This window comes from Bufo bufo, chromosome 2, assembly GCF_905171765.1.
Source record: "Bufo bufo chromosome 2, aBufBuf1.1, whole genome shotgun sequence".
Taxonomy (NCBI): Eukaryota; Metazoa; Chordata; class Amphibia; order Anura; family Bufonidae; genus Bufo; species Bufo bufo.
In genome coordinates, this window is record NC_053390.1 from 248,589,123 (window position 1) to 248,613,449 (window position 24,327).

General features: G+C 42.8%; 1 protein-coding gene across 1 annotated transcript in view; it reads right to left on the reverse strand.

Moving 5' to 3' along the window:
• CDC45 (cell division cycle 45) overlaps positions 1 to 24,327 on the reverse strand; it is a 78,485-nt gene that overhangs the window by 21,463 nt on the left and 32,695 nt on the right. The window contains exons 8-13 of the mRNA XM_040416345.1: positions 22,162 to 22,223; positions 21,781 to 21,831; positions 17,208 to 17,327; positions 10,621 to 10,752; positions 10,371 to 10,469; positions 6,749 to 6,910 (exon numbers count right to left, since the gene is read on the reverse strand). Coding sequence (XP_040272279.1) covers positions 6,749 to 6,910; positions 10,371 to 10,469; positions 10,621 to 10,752; positions 17,208 to 17,327; positions 21,781 to 21,831; positions 22,162 to 22,223 — 626 coding nt within the window. The remainder of the gene's footprint in view (positions 1 to 6,748; positions 6,911 to 10,370; positions 10,470 to 10,620; positions 10,753 to 17,207; positions 17,328 to 21,780; positions 21,832 to 22,161; positions 22,224 to 24,327) is intronic.

Sequence of the window (24,327 nt, forward strand, 5' to 3'; positions counted from 1 at the left end):
TCCTCAACTACTTGCTGTAGAGATAATCCCAGTAGGGAATTTAGAATATCTGTACTCCTGGCAGAACTAGCCATTTTGGTTTTCCATTTTACATCAGGAAGATTAAAGTCTCCCATAATGATAACTTCCCCCTTCAATGTCATTTTAGCCATTTCCTCAACTAGTAGATCATCTAACTCTTTGACTTAGCTAGGTGGTCTATATATCACACCTACATGAGTTACCTTATGATCATCAAGCTGCAAAGTAACCCAAACTGACTCTAAATTGGTCTCGCTAACTTGTATCAAATTAGATTTCATGCCATCTTTCAAATACAGGGCAACCCCTCCCCCTTCTTGCCTTCTGTCTTTCCGGTATAGAGAGAACCCTGGTATTATATCCCAGTCATTACTCCCATTGAACCACATCTCAGTAACAGTCCCTAAATCTATATTCTCAGATGCCATTATAGCCTCAAGTTCATTGATCTTAAACCCTAAACTGCGAGCATTTGTAGACAAGAATCTGAGCTTGTAATTTCCTACCCTTTGTGCTACGGGCATTGTTCCGGGGGGGGGGGGGGGGGGTCGGGGGAGGTGGCAGTCGGACTGCTGGATTATCACTCTTTTGCCCCCCTTTCACATTCGTTCCCTTGAGAGAAAGATGCGAACCATCTTTCTTGTACAGTTCTTTTCCATTCCAACGAGAGCTAACATGAGACACAAAGCCAAACCCTTGGTTCAGACACCATACATTGAATTCCTTAATGCACATCTTCCTGTCATGCTGAAGGTTATGCACAGGCAAAACTGCAGAGAATAAAACAGTTGATGCAACCTCCCGTATATCATTTCCAAGTGTGTGAAAAGCTTCCTTCACCTTTGAAACCTCATTGCAAGCCGGTTCATTTGTCCCAAGATGGATAACATCCACCTCCCTTTCCTGCTTTGCTTGCCTAACAATATTAAGGATCAGTCGTCTATCCCTGCTAGCGGTAGCACCAGGGAGACACTCAACACCATTTTCCTCAAACTTCACACCTCTTATTATGGAATCACCCACCAACAGCTGCTTACTATCAATCCTCACCTTCTCCTTTTTGTCTTTGGCTGCAGTCTTGCATACTTTAGGCATGGGAGATAATTGTTCATCACCCACTGTGCTTGAGCCATCCTCCATGTTGCTCTTGCACTCTGAAAGTGTTGCAAATGAATTATTGAGAGCCACAGACTGTGGGACATGTCTATCAACAACTCTCAGTCTACCAGAACCTGCAGTAACCCATCTTCCATTTCTAGGGGGCCCTCTGTGGCAGTGCAACATTCCCAGCCTGAGTTTAACAGTTAATTTACGAATCTCAGATTTCAAAAACGAGATTTCCTGCTGCATTATGGAAAGCCGTCTACAGATCAGACATCATCCAAACCTCTGAAGAGTGGAACCTGAAATAAAAGCACAATTCCTGCACAGAACCAGGTAAGCCATTGTAAAGAGGGGAAAGGTTCTAAACAAACCTTACTTGTTTAGATTGTATCCACCTCCAGATTATCTCCTGAATATCTCCAATGCACTTATAAAAATCAGCAAGCTATAATTAGGCAAGCTAATACTATGTGGCTATATATACACACACTCCCACAAAAGCTCCTCCCCAACACCACCACCTTAATCACCTATGCTCATTTGCAAATCAGACAATAGTGATAACCTGTCTAACAAATTCCTCACATGTTTTGAAACAGTGTCCGAGTATCCACCAGATGCTTTATCTCCCTGGGCATGAAAAGGAATGTTTCAAGGACAAACACTTTAGCGAGATTTTTACTTAATAGGTTGCGTAACTGTAGACGTGCCGTAGTGAGCTGCTGGAGGCGAGATGTGGCTAGGGAAGTTTTTGCAACTTGCCAATCTCCTGTTAAAGGTGTCGTATTTGTGAGTCTGTGTTTTCTGGTATGTGCCCATTGATATGAGCTCTCCTCTTACTGTGGCCTTGTGTGCTTCCCACACTATTGGAGTAGAGACTTCAGCGTTTGTGTTGTGTTGAAGGTAATGGTCTAAAGATTTCAGAATTTTGGCGTGTATGTTTGGTATAGATAGAGTTTAGTTGAGGCGCCATTGCGATCTGGAGGGTCTGTGTTCAGATAGTTCTACCAGGAAATGATCTGATTGAACACTAGATCTTATGTAATCTGATTGTATTTTATTCAGTGATGTCTGGTGGAGGAAAAAAAAAATAGTCAATCCTGTGGTATGAGTTGTGTGGGATGGAGTGAAGAGTAAAGTCTCTATCAGAGGGATGTGAAAAATGCCAGGCATCTTTAAGGGATAGAATTTGTAGGGATTTCTTTATGTACTTGAGTGCCTTGTATGAGAGGGAGGATTTCCCAGAGGAAGTGTCTATTAGAGGGTCCAATGCCAGGTTAAGGTTGTCTCCGACAATTAATTCCCCCTTTCTTAAACTATTAAAGTTATCGTGAACCGGATCCAGGACGGCTGTTGTGTTTGGGGCGTATAAGTTGGCTGTGATCAGAGAGCCAGTTTACCAGTTACCGTCTAGGTCCAACTACACATCTGACTGCTCGAATGACAGATGTTTGGCAATGGCGAGTTTTTGGTGTGTGTGATACCACTGATTAAAGTAATGTCTATGGAAGGAGGGGGTTTTTGGTTCTTGGAAGTGTGTTTCTTGTAGTAAAAGAATGTCAACTCTGTCTTTTTTAAAATGGTGTAGAATTTTACTTTTTATAGCAGAGTTAAGGCCTCTCACGTTATAGGAGATAAATTTATAGTTGGCCATTGTTAGTCTTAGGCCTCCTGCACACGACCGTATGGCTTTTTCAGTGTTTTGCAGTCTGTTTTTTTAGGAATCCGTTGTTCTGTTTCTTTTGTTTCCGTTTCATTTTTCTGTTCCGTTTTTCCGTATGGCATATACAGTAATTACATAGAAGAAGTTGGGCTGGGCATAACATTTTCAATAGATGGTTCTGCAAAAAACTGAACGGATACGGAAAACGTACGGAGTACATTCCGTATGTGTTCCTTTTTTTGCAGACCCATTCACTTGAATGGGAGCCACGGAACGTGATTTACAGGCAATAATAGGACATGTTCTATCTTTCAACGGAACGGAAAAACGGAATGCATACGGAGTACATGCATTTTTTTTTTGCGAAACCATTGAAATGAATGGTTCCGTATACGGAACACAAAAAACAGCCCGTAAACGGAAACGTGTGCAGGAGGCCTTAGGGAGGATTTGTCTGCACGTCTGTGTGGTGTGTCACCCGTTAATGCCCAAGGTGTGAGGCGAGGGGGAAGAGGGAGCTGAGGGTTGTGTTAACCTGGAACTTATGAAACAATAACATACAAAATAGCAATTCAGCCAGTAAAGCCAACATGAGAACATTTAGACTGTCTAATCATCCAGCCAGCATCAGGGCTAGTTCTGGAAATCTCACTATCGTGGGAGAGGGATAACAGGCAAGACACGCTTGTTCAAAGTGCTAAAGGCACTTGGGCCTGATCTTGCCAGTTAGTGACAAAGGCAATGACAGGACGGGGTTGTCCCAACGGGGCCTGTCTGTGTCAACCATGAAGCAAATCTGTTGCCCCCTAGTTACACACATCGAGCCGACCGCGACAACAATTACTTTTAACTGCTTACATTCTTACTCGTAATAAGAGGAAAACATAAAACGTCCCCGAAAAATGGGTGATAACTTTAAAGCTATTCTCTGCTGAATGAATCGGGTGGAATCCTCTGTTCTCCTGGAGGTCTGTTTCCCTTGAAGTCTACGAATCTTGCTTAGTTTTTCTGCGCCCACTGTTTCCCAAGGAGTAGGCGGTGGTATAGCAGGCATGGTATCAAGATCCTGTATGGGAGACCACTCCGGAATGTCAAGACCTTTGATCTTCAGAAGCTGTAAAAGTTCTGGCAGTTCCGAATGTTCTCTCAATGTGTATCTTTCCTTCGACTGTGAGTGAGAGCCCAAAGGGGAAGAGCCATCTGTAGGGAATATTCTTGTGCCGAAGTACCTGTCAAGGGTCTCAGGATGCTTCTTTTGGAAAGTGTTATTCTTGCTAGATCTTGAAAGATGGTGATGGTTGAACCTTCCACTAGTAAGGGTGGATTATTTCTTGCTGCGCGCAGAATGTCGTCTCTGACCTTAGAATGAAACAACCTACAGATAACATCTCTGGGAGGTTCTGAGGGGTTCGACTTAGCCTTGAGAGATCTGTGTGCTCTTTCAATGTTGATTTCTAATGGATACAATTCTCCAAGTATTGAGATGAAGATCTGTTTAATGGCATCTGGTAGAGCTTCTGCTTGGACAGATTCAGGGACCCCTTTTAGACGGAGTTTGTTTCGTCTTGCTCTATTTTTTTGGTCTTCCATACAGCTTACCATTTTGTTCATGTGTTTTTTGCAGGATGTGAGGGCTGTGGTTGTCGCTTCAGTGTAGGATATCAGTTGGGATTGAGTGGATTCCAGTTGCTCCACTCTATCTCCAATACTCTTCACATCCTGTTTAATATCTTGAAGCTCCTTCACCACCGGTTCTAACACCTTTGAGTGCCTTGCTGAGGAAGGACCGCGATATGGGGAGTCCTCTGTGTCAATCTCCATTTCTTGTATGTTAGGTGAAGGCTCTTTTTGCACCTCTGCTTAGAGAGTTGTTATGAAGCTGGGTAGGGTTGATTGTGCTAGATAATTGGCCCTTCTTTATAAAGGCGTTCAGGGATCCTGTTTGGCGCTGAAAAGTGTTGCTGTTGGGTTTTTGCGAGCCTATTTTCTCCATAACTTTCGAGGTGAAAACTGTTCAAGGATGAGTATTTGATTGTAATTTTCTGGGCCTCTCCACTTGCTGGCCCTTTTATGCTGAATTAAGGAGGTTTAGTTTAGCATGCTGGAGGCCTTATGTTGGGCTGGAATTATAAATAACTTGGTGGCCCGGTATATGGCCTGGGAAAAAATTGGGTCACTGGCCCTTTAAGTGTTTAAGCAGACAAGCAGAACTCCAAATATTATTGGTGGCCAAGCCTTCAAGTGTATCAGCACTGGGGTATATGAAGAAAGAATGAAGGGCTGCTGGAGATTGAGATAATGTACCTGTAGAGGCGCGCCGACAGTCCTCCGCAGATCCCAGTGAGCTTCCCAAGATAGCGCCTTATAGATTTGATGCGTTTCTGCGCAGAGGTGACACTGAGCTGCGGGCTGATATAGGTCCCTGCTTGGAGTGGGGTTCCTCTGTGTTCCTCCTGTTGTCTGGGGTTTAAGGAGTGTTGAGCCTGGGGTGCACCTCGCAGTGGAAGTTGTAGGTGAGGGCCAGCAGGATGGACGACCGTCTCTAGGAGATCCGACCGAAAAGGGCGCAAGCCCTAAGGGGGGTCCGCTGTCACAGACCTCGTAGGTGGATCCATGCGGGTGTCGGAACTCTTGGCTTGCTGGGACTATACCTTTGTGTAATATGCTAGTCTTTCTTTTGCACCGGTATTCGATCGGTGCGCTCATTTAAAATCGAGACCGGCGATCAGAGGGCTCAGCTAGGCCACAGTGGTATCTCGGACGCCGAGTGTCCTTTTTGACTCAAGGAGGCCTCTACTTGCTGCGGGTGGTTTGCAGGTTCCACCCGTAGATTAAAAAAAAGGCTTTTTACTGAGTGGGGCCGAGTCGATGGCTGGCGATTAGATTTGGCGGTGGAGAGCTCGCCAGACAGACGTCCGCTCCACTGGGCTGCAGGCCACGCCCCCTCTTTGGCGGTATCTGAAAGACTATTTACAGAAGACAAACTTGTAATAAGAAGCCAACAGCAATGTTTTCAGAAACGCAGTGCAAGGACTGGTATCCCAACATGGACATCATAGCTTGTAACCAGTGTTGTCCCATTTGTTACAGTGTTAAACATAAAATAGCAGTGCCACAGAGACATCACTGGGGAAATTTCCATCTAGGTATACAGTGTGGATCCATTTTAATTTCCCTGTATGCCACTTTTGGGAAAAGACTGCCAGTGGATTACTACTTCTTCAAAACAGACTGACTGCTTAGTACTCTGGATGTCTCCAGGAACGTACTGGCTATTATTTAGGTTAGTTACTCCGCATTTAGCCTTTCCGGTGGTCTAAAGAAGATCATTAACAGTGATAAAGTGGGCCAGAATAATGATACACCACCTGATACAGGGAGAAGAAAACAAGCTCCCGACTGCAGTACTGGTATACAGCAGCACAGCAGTAGCTGTATTTTGTTTGAAAGTAGAGGACAGTCCACTTTTTAAACCTACAATGCGGTGGTGTGTATTACTATGGATTTTAGGACTGCCCCATAACTCCAAAGACATACTGATAGGGACCTTAGATTGTGAGCCCCATTGCAGACAGTTGGGTGCCAATGTCTGTAAAGCGTTGCGGAATATAGTAGCGCTATAAGTGCATAAAATAAATAAATTGTATTCAGCATCCCTCAGAAAGAAAACTCCAGCACCTTTCACTACCCTGTATAGGAAAGGCTAGCCGCCTCCTGTTCCTATGTGGTTGCCTATCATAATTTTTTTCACACACACTGTAGTGTACATTCCAACAATGGTGGCTTTCAGACAATGTAAGCATATGATGCAGCGTTACGCTCACTTCATACACCAGAAGATTTTCCATGCGTGTGCACCAAGCAAAGCCAGAACAAGATGCGAGTCTTATAATACAAGAAGAAGCACTAGGCAGTTTTAATCTTGGGTACAAATGGCAGCAATATGCCAACGTTATCTACCTGGACAAGCTGTCTAAAGCCTTGATGAAGTTATCAGTCCCATGCTCATCTCTCTCCGTGTTCTCCAAGAGAGCAATTACAGCAAACACAATGTCACTGGCCAGAAACTTATTCTTGAAACCAAACTGAACACTGAAGGTCTGCACCCTGATGTCTTTCATCCTGTCAGGAAATAGAATTGTTAGACACTTATGTAGATAGGAAATAAACAAGTTTAAAAAAAAAAAAAAAAAGGGACTTTCACCCCCAGTACTGTAACATCTGGATACAAGAAAACAGTTTCCATATACGCATTTTTATCTACTCATTTTCATTCCCCCACCATAAGCCTGCAGACAGACCTACTCCAGACCCCAAAGCTTAAAAAAACAAAAAACAAACAACTCCCAGCACAATGGCTCAAAGATACTTAACCAGCATACAGAGCACAGTCCATTTGCACCCTTATTGTGAGCAGTGTCAGCTAAAAGAATAGATATATAGAACCTAGCGTGTTTGCATCTATGCACACATTCAATAGTTCAGGGGATATTGGGAGTTAAGGAATACTGTATTTTTTTTTTTTTTAAACTATGTCTTCTGCCAACATGGAAAAAACGACCACACTTTAAATATCTACATTTACCATGCAGTATGGCAGCGGTAGTGGTCTTACTAAGACACTCACTATGTTATCTAGATATTTAGAATATTTTATACATTTTACAATATCTCAGCATCTTTAAGGCTACTTTCACACCTGCGTTTAGGTCGGATCCGTCTGGTATGTGCCCAGACGGATCCGCACCTATAATGCAAACGCTTAGATCCGTTCACATTACCATGAACAAAAAAAAAAAAAAAAAAAAAAATTTTTTTTTGTTCATGTTAATGCAAACGGATCCGTTTTGACTTTACATTGAAAGTCAATGGGAGACGGATCCGTTTGAAAATTGAGCCATACTGTGTCAACTTCAAACGGATCCGTCCCCATTGACTTACATTGTAAGTCTGGACGGATCCGTTTGCCTCCGCACGGCCAGGCGGACACCTGAACGCTGCAAGCTGCGTTCAGGTGTCCGCCTGCTGAGCAGAGCGGAGGACAAACGGAGCCAGACTGATGCATTCTGAGCGGATCCGCATCCATTCAGAATGCATTAGGGCTGGACGGATCCGTTCGGGGCCGCTTGTGAGCCCCTTCAAACGGAACTCACAAGCGGAGCCCCGAACCCTAGTGTGAAAGTAGCCTAACTCTCCTTACTGATGTTTTCCTGCATTCATTCTCTTAGGAATGTGATACAACTCACAGCAACAGCGACACCTACAGGTGTAGAATTAAACCTTCAAAACTAAGGTGAAGAAACTAACAAAAATTTGCATCACTACCAAAACTTCCTTAATCAACTTCCATTTTTTGTTCATTCTAAGCCGGTAGATAGATCTGCTTTATACATTAGACAATGGTTTGTCAGTCTCATAGATGTGAATGCAGCAGTGAACAAGTTTGGGGGACCACTATTCTCAGGATCACTTAAAATGCTCCACTATGAATTATGCCTAAATTATACGGCAAAGTAAGCCAACCAATAGATGTGTCTAAAAATGACCTAATTGTATGAAATCATACATTAAGAACCTCTAATCAATCTTCAAACTGTCAGATTCTAGACAGGATTAGCAGATCTAACAGACCTGTATGAAACTTCTGAAAGGGAATGTGTCACCTACAACTTTTAATTTTCTGCCAGTTAAAACCAGACAGTGACACTTTTTTTTATCTACTTATTTTCTGGCTGTAGATTTTTTTTTTCATTCCATTTCCTGAACATGATCACGTGGACACCTATCACTAGGTTAGGTGGACAATGCAAAAACTTTTCATGAGGATTTTTTTCAGGATAAATAATGACATGGAAAAAATTTGTCAACGAGTTGTTTACAAATATGTTTAAAAAGGACCTTTCATGGGTTCAGACTTCATAAACTAAGTAAGAGGACATTTTTTTTATATTTTTTTTTTATAAAGCACAACACACACCTCCCCTTCTCCCTGGCTGTGACACTCTCTGCTGTGATTGGACAACTCACAGCCACGGAGAAGGAGAAGCCCATTGAGAAACAGGGCAGTCTCCTCCTCCCTGTTCAGATGTGAAAATTAGCATACAGGGCGGGAGAATTTAATGGGGGCAAACGGAGCGGCACCCAGAAAAAATTGTAAGAGCTGTTAGACCCCAGCTGTATGCCCTACATACCCCGATACTTAGTTTATAAAGTCTGGACCCATGAAAGGTCATCTTTAAAAGGATTTTCCTCTGGAGAGATTATCGGTATCTGATCGTTGGGGGTCTGACACCCGAAACCCCCACCAATCAGCTGTTTGAAAAAAGGCACAGACACTCCTTTGTGCACCGAGGCCTAGAGTGTGCTTACCAAGCACAGCGCCGTACATTGTATTGTATAGCGGCTGTACTTGGTATTGCACTCAGCCCCATTTACTTGAACTACCTGGACCTAGGCCACGAGAACAATGAACATAATGTCACATGGCCTAGTGAAAGCTGTAAGAAGGTTGCAGCGCTATTGCCTTCCCAAATAGCTGATCAGCGGGTGTCCCAGATGTCAGATCCCCACCGATCAGATACTGATGACCTATCCTGAAAAAGTCTCCGAAAACCCCTTTAACATACCTTGATTTAAGAAATGGCTCATTTTCTGATGACACATTAGTTAGGGTAAAATATCACTATGTACAGATTATACCTAAACTGGCTGTTCATAAAAACAGTTCTTTCTAATGACCTGAGGAAGGAAGATAGTTAGGTCAATTGCTTACCAGTCCCCCACTCTGTCAATGCCACCATGCCCACTGTGCTCACAGAGGCTGCAGGCTCTTGTGCTTTGGCCCTGACTGGAAGTGTTTGCTTCTTTTCCTATTCAGCTTCATAGTAGACTATGCGGCTGAACAGGAAAAGAAGCAAACACATCCAGTCGGGACCCAAGCAGAATTGCCTGCAGCCTATGTGAGAGAAGCGGACAAGCTGGTAATGCAGCGCAGACCCATTCAACAGAATGAAGCCCACCATTCAACAGAATGAAGCCCACTTGTGTCTGATGGAGAGCTGAATGGGTTTGAAGGATAACATGAAGGGTACATTCACGCAGTGTGGTAAATCGTAGTTTGTAATGATTTCGCAACAATCACAGGAGAAATCAAGATTTGACTGCAATGTGTGAACCCTTGCAGCGCTGGGCTCCTAGGTTTGAATCCTACCAAGGACAACATTTGCATGGAGTTTGTATGTTGTCCCTGTGTTTGCGTGGGTTTCCTACGGGTATTCCATTTTCCTCCCACACTCCAAAAATATACTGATAGAGAACTTCGATTGTGAGCCCAACGGGGACAGCAAGCAATGATGGTGTGTAAAGGGCTGCAGTATAAGTGAATAAAATAGATCTGATATTTGTTGCTCACCATAACTTAGTATTCCACTGAATACACAAGGTGGAACTAAACATCTTTTTATTTGGAATGATCTGATAAAACAGATCACAAGATGATTGCATGATGTCCTGTTACTGTGATATCCATCAATGTGCTCTCCTGCCTTTTGACAAAAATATTTAAAAAAACATTATCATTTACCCAAATTTGTTAGCAGATTCTTCAATCATTTCTCGGAGATTTTCCTTTAAGGAAATGTCCATGGAATTAAACTTCTGTTTCACTTGTTTCAAAGGAAGCCTGGGAAAATATGGTAGTATATATTTTACTACTGAGAGTACAATGACATATTTAAGGATTACTTGGGAAATGGGCGCTAAAAAATATTGCTGTAGATACTAAACTTGCCCACTACAGGGACTGGTATAAGAATTGTCATATGGTCACTTACCCCATGTCAGCCAAGAATTCTTGAAGCTTTTTTTGGCCATGCACAGACCAGAGTTTGAGAATGGAGGATGTATAGCACGAGTTACAGATGCTTTCATATAATGACCAGTGTTGGTATAATGAAAGACGCACACTAACATATAAAACGTTAAAGAAAACTAGTTTGGTTTAGATTGCAAACTGCTTATTTTGTCACCCCTCAAGACAAGACATGACAAATAAATCCATAATATATCTCATCCCATCAGGAAACGAGGCTTGAAAAACAAAATGTAAATCTTAGTTTACTTAAATTTTACTTACATTTTTTTTATTTTTTAAATATGGTGATTTTTGTTTCAAGGGGGTTCACCACTATGTTTATAGCTGCATGCGATCAACACATAATGGCACCCAGTGAATCACTTATTAAACCATCAGCACTAGGGATGAGCAAATCGACAAGGTACCACTTGGAACTGAACCAGAGTTCAGGAAATTATTTTTTACAGTACAAATTGATTTATGAAGTTATTACCCAAAGTCTCACGAGACTTCGGGAAGCCATAACTTCGGCTCATCTGAGCCAATACATTCTAATACTGTACGGCGCTCCTGCTCCATACAGTATTGGAACTAAGTTTCATGCGAATCGACTTTGGATGTTTCATCAGCACCTATGTCCTATAGTTTAAGATGCTTAACCCCTTCAAGTCCAAGCCAGTTTTCACCATAAAGGACCAAGCCACAGTTTGCAAATCTGACATGTTTCACTTTATGAGGTAATAACTCTGGAACGCTTTTACTTACATAAGCGATTCTGATTGTTTTCTCATGACACATTGTACTTCAGGTTAGTGGTAAATTTGAGTCGATTATTTTTTTTTTACATAAATAAAAAAGGTGAAACAATTAAAATCGCAATTTTAGAAATTTTTATGTTTCTGCTATTAAAGCAGATTGTGATGACTCCTAAAATAGTTGCTACTGTACATTCCCCATATGTCTACTTCATGTTGGCATCATTTTGAAAATGTCATTTTATTTTTCAGGTAGTTAGAAGGCTTAGAATTTTAAAAGCATTTCTTAAAATTTTTAAGAACATTTCCAAAACCCACTTTTTAAAAGGACCAGTTCAGTTATGAAGTCACTTTGCGAGGCTTACATAATAGAAACCACCCTTAAATGACCCCATTCTAGAAACTACACCCCTCAAGGTATTCAAAACTGATTTTACAAACTTTGTTGTATGGGGGTGAAATTTCAAAATGTCACTTTTACAGATTTTCAATTTCAACCTATTTTTCCCTGTAACACAGCAAGGGTTAACAGCCAAAGAAAACTCAATATTTATTACCCTGATGCTGCAGTTTACAGGGTAGATGTCGCTGGGATAATTTTAAAGTTGCCATGTCACATTTGAAGACCAGATTTTGTAAACTACGTGATGAGGTGACAGTTTTGTTGTATGACACTTTTTTAGGGCAAAACGACCCAAAAAAATTGCTTTTTTGGCAGTCTTTATTTTTATTTTTTTAACAGCGTTCACCTGAAGGGGTATATAATGTGAAATTTTTATAAGCAGGTCATTATGTACGTAGCAATACCGAATGTCTATTTTTTTTTTTTATTTCAGTTTCCTACAATAAAAGCATTTGTGAAAAAAAAAAATCATGTTTTTTGTGTCACCATTTTCTGAAAGCTATATTTTTATTTTTATGCCAATTGTCTAAAATGGGGGATCATTTTGCAGAAAGTTGACTTTTTATAGGTACCATGTTTAGGTACATATGATTTTTTTAAACACTCAATATTACACTTTATGTGGCAAAGTAACCAAAAAAATTGGTTTTGGCACAGTATTTTTTTTATGGAATTCACTTAACCTCTTAAGGACATAGGGCGTACAGGTACGCCCTTGTGCCCTGGTACTTAAGGACACAGGGCGTACATGTACGCCCTGTGTATTTTCGATCACTGCCGTGCGGCTGGCAGTGATCGGAACCCGGTGCCTGCTCAAATCATTGAGCAGGCACCTAGGCTAAATGCGCGGGGGGGTCCCGTGACCCCCCCATGTCGGCGATCGCGGCAAACCGCAGGTCAATTCAGACCTGCGGTTTGCTGCGATTTCTGAAGTTTCTGGTCCCCGCAGTCCCTGACCGCGGGGATCAGAAACTTTATATGCCTAAAAAAAAAGTTTTATTCACCCCCCCCTGCACCCCCGAATGATTTTTATGGTGGCGGGAGGTGCAGGGGGAGGGTTGCGGGCGGTGTGGGAGGCGGGCGGTGCGGCAGGCGGGATCGCGATCCCCCGCCCGCCTCCCCTTGTATAATCGTTGGTGTCTAGTGGGGATACCAGGGTGCCAGCACATTGCTGGCACCCTGGTATAAACGGCTGACATCTGCGATGCGATGTCAGCCGTTTAACCCTTTCCATACAGCGGTCCGTACGGACCGCTGTATGGAAAAGGTTAACAGCGCAGGGAGCTCCCTCCCTCTCCCATCGGGGGGCTGCTGTGCCTTTGCAGCCCCCCGATGGGGAGGGAGAGAGCCCCCAGAGAGCCCCCCGAGAGATCCCCTCCTTACCCTTCCCCGTCTGCGAAGTTCTGAGCAGACGGGGAAGGTTCCCATGGCAACAGGACGCCTCTCAGGCGTCCTGCTGTCCATGGTGCTGAACAGATCTGTGCTGAAAGGCATAGATCTGTTCAGTGTAAGTAAAATACAGTACAGAACAATATATATTGTACTGTACTGTATTATTCAGACATCAGACCCACTGGATCTTCAAGAACCAAGTGGGTCTGGGTCAAAAAAAAAGTGAATAAAAGTGAAAAAAAAAAGTAAAAATCAAAAAACACATTTATCACTGATAAAAAATGAAAAAAATAAAATTCCCTACACATGTTTGGTATCGCCGCGTCCGTAACGACCTGATCTATAAAACGGTCATGTTACTTTACCCGAACGGTGAACACCATAAAAATAAAAAATAAAAAACTATGATGAAATTGAAATTTTGCCCACCTTACTTCCCAAAAAAGGTAATAAAAGTGATCAAAAAAGTCGCATGTACGCCAAAATTGTAACAATCAAACCGTCATCTCATCCCGCAAAAATCATACCCTACCCAAGATAATCGCCCAAAAACTGAAAAAACTATGGCTCTTAGACTATGGAAACACTAAAACATGATTTTTTTTGTTTCAAAAATGAAATCATTGTGTAAAACTTACATAAATAAAAAAAAAGTATATATATTAGGTATCGCCGCGTCCGTATCGCCCGGCTCTATAAAAATATCACATGATCTAACCCCTCAGATGACCACCGTAAAAAATAAAAACGGTGTAAAAAAAGCCATTTTTTGTCATCTTACGTCACAAAAAGTGTAATAGCAAGCAATCAAAAAGTCATATGCACCCCAAAATAGATGCCAATCAAACCGTCATCTCATCCCGCAAAAAATGAGACCCTACTTAAGATAATTGCCCAAAAACTGAAAAAACTATGGCTCTTAGACTATGGAGACACAAACATTTTTTTGGTTTTAAAAATGAAATCATTGTGTAAAACTTACATAAATAAAAAAAATTGTATACATATTAGGTATCTCCGCGTCCGTGACAACCGGCTCTATAAAATTACCACATGATCTAACCTGTCAGATGAATGTTGTAAATAACAAAAAAAAAAACTGTGCCAAAAAAGCTATTTCTTGTTACCTTGCCGCACAAAAAGTGTAATATAGAGCAACCAAAAATCATATGTACCCTAAACTAGTTCCAACAAAACTGCCACCCTATCCCGTAGTTTCTAAAATGGGGTCACTTTTTTGGAGTTTCTACTCTAGGGGTGCATCAGGGGGGCTTCAAATGGGACATGGTGTCAAAAAAACCAGTCCAGCAAAATATGCCTTCCAAAAACCATATGGTGTTCCTTTCCTTCTGCGCCCTGCCGTGTGCCCGTACAGCTGTTTACGACCACATATGGGGCGTTTCTGTAAACTACAGAATTAGGGCCATAAATAATGAGTTTTGTTTGGCTGTTAACCCTTGCTTTGTAACTGGAAAAAAAATATTAAAATGGAAAATCTGCCAAAAAGGTGAAATTTTGAAATTGTATCTCTATTTTCCATTAAATCTTGTGCAACACCTAAAGGGTTAACAAAGTTTGTAAAATCAGTTTTGAATACCTTGAGGGGTGTAGTTTCTTAGATGGGGTCACTTTTAGGGAGTTTCTCCTCTAGGGGTGCATCAGGGGGCTTCAAATGGGACATGGTGTAAATAAACCAGTCCATAAAAATCAGCCTTCCAAAAACCAAACGGCGCACCTTTCACTCTACGCCCCGCTGTGTGGCCGTACAGTAGTTTACGGCCACATATTGGGTGTTTCTGTAAATGGCAGAGTCAGGGCAATAAAGATACAGTCTTGTTTGGCTGTTAACCCTTGGTTTGTTAGTGGAAAAAATGGGTTAAAATGAAAAATTAGACAAAAAAATGAAATTCTCAAATTTCCTCCCTATTTGCCAATAACTCTTGTGCAACACCTAAAGGGTTAACAACGTATGCAAAATCAGTTTTGAATACCTTGAGGGGTGTAGTTTCTTAGATGGGGTCATTTTTGGGTGGTTTCTATAATGTAAGCCTCGCAAAGTGACTTGAGACCTGAACTGGACCCTAGAAATTGAGTTTTTGTAAATTTCGGAAAAATTTCAAGATTTGCTTCTAAACTTCTAAGCCTTATAACATCCCCAAAAAATAAAATATCATTCCCAAAACAATTCAAACATGAAGTAGACATATGGGGAATGTAAAGTCATCACAATTTTTGGGGGTATTACTATGTATTACAGAAGTAGAGAAACAAACTTTGAAATTTGCAAAATTTTTTCAAATTTTTGTTAAATTAGGTATTTTTTGGTGCAAAAAAAATTATTTTTTTGACTCCATTTTACCAGTGTCATGAAGTACAATATGTGACGAAAAAACAATCTCAGAACGGCCTGGATAAGTCAAACCGTTTTAAAGTTATCAGCACTTAAAGGGACTCTGGTCAGATTTTCAAAAAATGGCCTGGTCCTAAGGTGTAAAAAGGCTGTGTCCTTAAGGGGTTAGATCATGTGATATTTGTATAGAGCAGGTTGTTAAGGACAGTGATACCTAATAGGTCTACTTTTTTATGTATATCAGTTTTACACAATAAAAGCACTTTTGAAAAAAAAAGTTTTCGCATATCCATTTTCTGAAAGACATTTTTTGTACGATTGTCTTATATAGGGGCTCATTTTTTGCAGGAAGAGATGATGGTCTGATTAGTACTATTTTGGGTTGAATATGACTTTTTGATCGCTTGGTACTGCACTTTTGTAATGGTGTTTACCACTTTAGGGGACAAGTCATATTTTTATAGAACAGGTCATTACGGACGTGGAGATACCTAATAGGACTACTTTTTTATGCATTTTAGTTTTACACTATAAAATCATTTTTGAAGGAAAAAAAAAATCATTTTAGGGTCTCCATTTTCTGAAAGACTCATCTTTTGGCCGTTTGTCTTATGTAGGGTCTCATTTTTTGCGGGAAGAGATGACTGTTTGGTGGAACGCACATTACCGTGTCCGCGTTTTGTGGATCCGCAAAACACGCTACGGACGTGTCAAAGGAGCCTAAGACATGAACAGTTGCCTAGGAGACCCAGCCCTGGATCTCCTGGGCTTCCGTAGCTGGCAGTCCCAATGCCTGTTCAAGGCATCGGGGCTGCCATAGCAACCATATCGGTTCCCCGTCACCACAGAACAGGGATATACAAGCTGCCGCAAACCCCCTGTATGCCGCGGTCAGCGTGACCGCGGCATACAGGGGTTAATCTGCCTGCATTGGTGTTTTTAACAGCAGGTGCCACAAATACTATCAGTATCAGCCGGGGCCCTGCTGCTGAACGCGTTAACCCTAGGACGAGAATGCTCGTCCTAGGTCCTTAAAGGAGTTCTGCAGTTTTTTTAAACTGATGCTGATGATCTAGCCAGAGGGTAGATCATCAAAATCTGATCGGCAGGGGTCCGACACCCAGGACCCCTGCCGATCAGCTGTTTTAGAAGGCAGCAGCGCCGCGACCTTCTCGCTGTTTACCGCAGGCCCAGTAACATCACGACTGATATCAATGGCCTGGGTGGGGCTAAGCTCTGTTCACTTGAATGGAGCTTAGCCACGCCGCTGCCTACTCAAACAGCTAATCGGCCGGGGTCCCGGGTGTTAGACCTCCGCCGATAAGATACTGATGACCTATCCAGAGGATAGATCAGTTTAAAAAAAAACTGCAGAACCCCTTTAATGTGTTAAAAAAAAGTTCTTCAACATCCACAGTATAAGGATTATTTCTGTACTCTGCTATTTCTGTAAGTCTCAGGGAAATGAATGAAACGGCCGCACACATGCCCAACCGGCCGTTCCATTCATTTCAGGAGAGCTGCAGGGGGTACGGGGCCCCCATTCTCGTGATCAGTGAGGGTCCCAGTGGTAGAACCCCCACCAATCTTTTCATTATCCCCTGTTCTGTGAATAGGAGATAACTTCTAACAACCGGAATACCACTTTATGTTAAAAAGGATACTCATACTCAAAGGCTATCCTCATACAATCGATGGACAGGGAATTCTCTTCATCTTCATTGCGGTGGTTGTGTCTGGAAACATGTCGTTGGAGAGTACCCACATCAGTCACATATTTCATCCTGCAAAATGGACAATTACTGTACTTTCCATTTTCAAGAAAAATATGCAGGTCACTTGCAAAGTATTTAATCAGTCTTTAATCAGTGGCTCATCAAGGAGACAAATTTAAGGCTGGAATCACAAACTGTTGGAACAGCAAAGCCCACCCAGCTGAGCACTTAGTTTTTCAGCAGAATAAAAGTGCTTTTACAGGACATGAAATAAAGACAAAGTACACACAGGTATGTTTGTAATGCGTTTGCAATCTTGTTAGTTATATTGGTGAAAATGACGTGACAAATTCCATTTAGGGCTCACTTTTTTCTCTCATTTTCAAAAGCTACGATTTTTATTTTTCTGTCAACAAAGCCATATGAGACCTTGTTTTAAATGGGACAAGTTGTATTTTTTTTTTAATGGCACTATTCTGATGTACAGCTTATGTACTGTTTAACTTAACTTGGCGTAGGAAGGGAAATTATACTTTTGTAATAAATTTTGCCACCGAGTTATTCAATAAAATGTCCCACAGGATTGGCGCATGGCAAATGTGGTGCCAATATTCAAAAAGGGTCCAAAAACAGAGCCTGGAAACTATAGGCCGGTAAGTTTAACATCTGTTGTGGGTAAACTGTTTGAAGGTTTTCTGAGAGCATCTCAACGGAAATAAGAAAATAACGCCATATCAGCATTGCTTCGTGAGGGATCGGTCACGCCAAACTAATTTAATCAGTTTCTATGAGGAGGTAAGTTCTAGACTTGACAGCGGCGAATCAATGGATGTCGTATATCTGGACTTCTCCAAAGCATTTGACACTGTACCACATAAAAGGTTAGTATATAAAATGAGAATGCTCGGACTGGGAGAAAACGTCTGTATGTGGGTAAGTAACTGTCGCAATGATAGAAAACAGAGTGTGGTTATTAACGGTACACACTCAGATTGGGTCACTGTCACTAGTGGGGTACCTCAGGGGTCAGTATTGGGCCCTATTCTCTTCAATATATTTAATAATGATCTTGTAGAAGGCTTGCATAGTAAAGTATCAATTTTCGCAGATGACACTAAACTGTGTAAAGTAATTTACACTGAAGAGGACAGTATACTACTACAGAGGGATCTGGATAGATTGGAGGCTTGGGCAGATAAGTGGCAGATGAGGTTTAACACTGACAAATGTAAAGTTATGCACATGGGAAAAAATAATGCAAGTCACCCGTACATACTAAAAATGACAAAACACTCGGTAACACCGACATGGAAAAGGATCTAGGAATTTTAATAAACAGCAAACTAAGCTGTAAAAACCAGTGTCAGGCAGCTGCTGCCAAGGCCAATAAGATAATGGGTTGCATCAATAGATGCCCGTGATGAGAACATAGTCCTACCACTTTACAAATCATTAGTCAGACCACACGGAGTACTGTGTACAGTTCTGGGCTCCTGTAAACAAGGCAGACATAGCAGAGCTGGAGAAGGTCCAGAGGAGGGCAACTAAAGTAATAACCGGAATGGGGCAACTACAGTACCCTGAAAGATTATCAAAATTAGGGTTATTCACTTTAGAAAAAGGACGACTGAGGGGAAATCTAATTACTATGTATAAATATATCAGGGGTCAGTACAGAGATCTATCCCATCATCTATTTATCCCCAGGACTATGACTGTGATGAGGGGACATCCTCTGCGTCTGGAGGAAAGAAGGTTTGTACACAAACATAGAAAATAATTCTTTACGGTAAGAGCAGTGAGACTATGGAACTCTCTGCCTGAGGAGGTGGTGATGGTGAGTACAATAAAGGAATTCAAGAGGGGCCTGGATGTATTTCTGGAGCGTAATAATATTACAGGTTATAGCTACTAGAGGTGGGTCGTTGATCCAGGGAGTTATTCTGATTGGAGTCGGGAAGGAATTTTTTATTCCCCTAAAGTGGGGAAAATTGGCTTCTACCTCAGGTTTTTTTTTTTTTCCTTCCTCTGGATCAACTTTCAGGTTAACAGGCCGAACTGGATGGACAAATGTCTTTTTTCGGCCTTATGTACTATGTTACTATGTATAGCACCACCTTTTCTTTATTCTTTTTCTCATTAACTTGTCCTGCTCACTGACATGGCTGCGCAGGCTCAGTTTCATCCTTAACTGCCCCCTGAGCTGTGATAGGGAGAGAGCTCCAGCAGAAAACGAGATTTTTGTGAACTCGCCTGTAAATCTTTCTCACGTAGTTCATTGGGGGGGGGGGGGGGGGCGACGAGGAACGACGACACAGAACCGTGGGTATAGCTTGCTGCTGCCACTAGGAGGCGACACTAGGCTGAAAAAAGACTTAGCTCCTCCCCTGCGGGCTATACCCCCTCCAGCCTGGAGAGAGCATGTCAGTTTGTGCTCAAGCAGTAGAAACATGTGCAAAGTAAAAGAGAACGTAACAAACGCTGGTGGAAGCGAACCCTCTAAACACCTGACCGGCAACCAAACATCACCATTAACAATAATAAATACTGGGTGGGTGCTGTGTCCCCCAATGAATCACACGAGAGAGATTTTACAGGCGAGTTCACAAAAATCTTGTTTTCTCGCTGGTATCATTGGGGGACACAGGACCCTCCCAGTATTTACAAGTCCTAAAGCAGTCCACGGGGAGGGGAAAAATAAATAAATACACGTCCATGGAAATAGCTCCCTTGAGAATGCTTAATGCACTGCTGCCTGCGAGACCCTGCGGCCCGGAGCAGCACTGGCGATGCCTAGGAAGCACCTGGCAAAAAACTTGGTGAACGTGCCCCAGGAAGACCAAAACGCTGCCTTATACAACCGCAAAGCTGATGCAGGGTGAAAAATTTATCCCAAGAAGAGCTGACCGCTGGTTAGGTGTCCCGAACTCCGCTGGGCGGTGCTTTGCCCCGGGAGCGGAATGTCTAAGCAACTGCCAACGGATCCACCTGGAAACACCCCTTGGAGACCATAGAGCCCTTCCAAGGACCTCAAGGAATGACCAGGTAAGAATCCGCACGGCGTAAAGAGCTAGTCATGGACAAGCAAACCTCCGAACCCGAGAACGCACGTACAAGAAAGGCGCGCCCAACTCCCAAATTCGCTGGGTGGAAAAGCCTGCACCCAGGAAAATGCCACCTTCCCAGAAAGAAAAAAAAAAAAAAGGGGGGGGGGAGACTTGCAGAGAGGGGTCAAGTTCCTCACTTAAAACGCCAAACATCGGTTGAATGGACGAAACCAGAGTTGTCCTCAACAATATGGAGGGCGTACGCCATTGCCACTTTCTCCTCCTCCCTGACTGGGAACTATGAGAGGTCTCCTCTTTTATGAGGGATAGGATATTTTTAGTCTCTCAAAAAAAGGATTCCCAGCATTAATTGGACAGGTGTTAAATTCTTCAGATTAGAGCCCCTGCACTGCATACATAAATGACAGATAATCCTGTGTCAGCCCCAAGAAGTGACTGGCCAAGAAGTGGTTAAAGCTGACTAAGGACCGGGGCGGGGCTCAGCAGGCTCCTGGAGGAAGGGGAAGCTAGGCGGGAAGAATTCACGCCAGTACCACCGCCCCCCGGGATGAAAGTTGCGGCCTAGAAGTCCGCGAAGCCGGGGCCTAAGGTTTTGGTGTACCGCCGACCGGGTGTACTGTAGGTTGACCAGAACATAGAGGGATCGGAGTGGTGGTCCAGAATGAAACTGGAGCAACCGGTAGGCCCAATAGAAGCCGGGGCATAAATTAACGTGCACCCGGCTACCACGCGTGTTCCGGAGCGGCACGCATGGCTCCTGAAAAGGGTGAATCATGGGGCTGGGAACAGGGAGTGGGAAGCCTCCTGCGCTCCCCTCCCTGCCTGTCCGATAAGAGCAGACACTAGGTCCACAGCGGAGCGCTCGGCCGCCCGCTGTGATGCATAGCGCCTGCCAGTGGATATAAGCATTAACCCCCTATGCACCCAAGTAACCAGGGGGAGGAGAGGGAAGGTCCACAGAGGTCCTGGGCTACAATAAACCTAGCCCGGTGCCTGTGGACCCTATAAAAAAAAAAACAAGAACTATTGCCGCCAGGGAGGGAGGAGAGGAAAGAGGGGTACACATACTTACCTAGTCCCGTGTACTCACCTATCTTCCTCCTCTTCACCCTTCCCAAGCGGACCGCAAGGTCACCTTTTCCAGCAGGGTCACCACCTCTGCGGGGTTAAACTACCAGGATCAGAGTTCTATGAACCTAAAAAGTGAATAGAGTCTAAAATGCACAGACCTACCTTGAATGAAGAAATCCTAAAATGATAAACATACAGAAACAGATTCATCAATAGTTAATTTTTTTCAGGAAAGAAGAAAGCTCTGTCCGCTCCAATAATTATCTCATCAGCAGCAGTATTGGGGAACATTGTTTTGTCAGCAATCAGATATAAATGTACCTAAACACTCAGTATATTTTTAAGGTTTCTATTTTTTTTTTTTATAGAGACACAAAACTTACTGAGTGATTCTGTCTTGAACCCACTGGTCAGTCAGGCCAACGATGGCCCACCTACAAGAGGGAGAAATAAAATCATGCTTAAAATCAGCTGCATCGATAGAGCTGACAGGAGAGCAGAGAGAAAGACTACGCACCAAGCAATCTGAGAGTCAAAAAAAGGGCAAGAGAATCCAGGAAAACACATTCTAATATGCAAAGTACATACAAGTCAACCAATCCTATTTGACAAGTAGTTTGAGCCCTTATGTAAATCCCATCATATATGAATACATTGAAATGACAGAGGAAAAGCTGGAACCTGGCTTGACAAAAACTCCTTGACTTTTTTTTTGCAGTATTATATATTGCTTAAGTCATAAAGACACAAATTTCACCACTTACCATAACATGTCATTAGAATCCTTTGACATGATCCAGGCCAACTCAAACATCATCATTGCAGACTGGTAAAGCAAGAGGACAACACACATTTAAAGCACAGAATGATATACACAAAATAAAAACAACCAATATGAAGACGGTTAGCTTTTATTCTTTTATAGAAAAAAACAAAAAAAAACAAAGCAAGTGAATCTCTAATGTTAACACGTATTCCCCAACTAAGATTTCTAGTGGAGATTGAGATGATTTCCAGAATATTTACCGGTTTTGAGTTGTTGCTCATCTAACCAAGCTCCTGGGCCTATACAGGCTGCTTGTTGGTCCATAGAGTGATATAAGTTGCACCAACCACTTTCAATACACAAATATATTTGAACATTTTTCTTTGTAATATTTTCAGTTTTTATTGCACAAGTAAGTGAGATGGAGAGAGGATTACAGAAATTTACACTATCTTTATTCAAGTCTGTACCCAGTCTTTAGTCCTTTCACACGAGCGAGTTTTCTGCGCGGGTGCAACACATAGCACCCGTACTGAATCCTGACCCATTCATTTCAATGGGTCTATGTACATGAGTTTTTTTTGTTTTGTTTTTTCACGCATCAGTTCTGCGTTGCATTAAACGCAGCATGTTCTATATTCTGCGTTTTTCATGCAGCCCTGACCCCTAGAAGTGAATAGGGCTTCAGTGAAAAACACATTGCATCCGGAAGAAAGTGCGAATGCAATGCGTTTTTCACTGATGGTTGCCAAGAGATGTTGTTTGTAAACCTTCAGTTTTTTTATCACGTGTGTGAAAAACACATAATGCATTGCACCCGCACAGAAAAAACTGAACGCATTCACAGACAAAACTGACTGAACTTGCCTGCAAAATAATGCGAGTTTCCCTGAACGCACCCTGACAATCCATATTGTTCATGTGAAAGAGGCCTTATAATAAATCCCCATGAATTGTTCTCCAACGAGACTCGTTACACCAGGGGTCTGCAACCTTTTGTGTATGTAATGCAAATAAATAAAAAAATAAAAAAAAAGTATATATTAAAGTTGAAGCGCTCAGTGTTCCATGTCATACAGGAAAGTCACAACACAAACGAGACGTAAACCAGGTATTTACTAGCTACGTCCAAAAAGTCTCACTGCCTGACTTGCATGGTTCCAGCAAATATATAATTATTAAAGCTTGTTACTGCTCCTCTGAATCCACCTAAGGGACTGATATAGGGAGGGACCAGTGGAAGAGAGCAACCCTCATTCATTTTAAACTGACAGAGGGCTGCCCTCCCACACCACATACACTGTTGCCCCATATACTGGTCACCCCACAACAGTAATCAGAGCTGCACCAATCACAACTAGATCTCACAATCCCCCTTCCCCATAGACTAATCACATTCCGACTAAGGGCTCTTTCACACTTGCGTTCTTGTCTTCCGGCATAGAGTTCCGTCGTCGGGGCTCTATGCCGGAAGAATCCTGATCAGTTTTATCCTAATGCATTCTGAATGGAGTGAAATCCGTTCAGGATGCATCAGGATGTCTTCAGTTCCGGAACGGAACGTTTTTTGGCCGGAGAAAATACCGCAGCATGCTGCGCTTTTTGCTCCAAAAATCCTGAAGACTTGCCGCAAGGCCGGATCCGGAATTAATGCCCATTGAAAGGCATTGATCCGAATCCGGCCTTAAACTAAACGTCGTTTCGGCGCATTGCAGGACCCGACATTTAGCTTTTTCAGAGTGATTACCATGGCTGCCGGGATGCTAAAGTCCTGGCAGCCATGGTAAAGTGTAGCGGGGAGCTGGGGAGCAGCATACTTACCGTCCGTGCGGCTCCCCGGGCGCTCCAGAGTGACGTCAGGGCGCCCCAAGCGCATGGATCATGTGATCACATGGATCACGTCATCCATGCGCATGGGGCGCTCTGACGTCATTCTGGAGCGCCCCGGGAGCCGCACGGACTGTAAGTATACTGCTCCCCCGCTCCCCGCTCCCCCTATGGCAACCAGGACTTTAATAGCGTCCTGGGTGCCATAGTAACACTGAAAGCATTTGGAAGACGGTTCCGTCTTCAAATGCTTTCAGTACACTTGCGTTTTTCCGGATCCGGCGTGTAATTCCGGCAAGTGGAGTACACGCCGGATCCGGACAACGCAAGTGTGAAA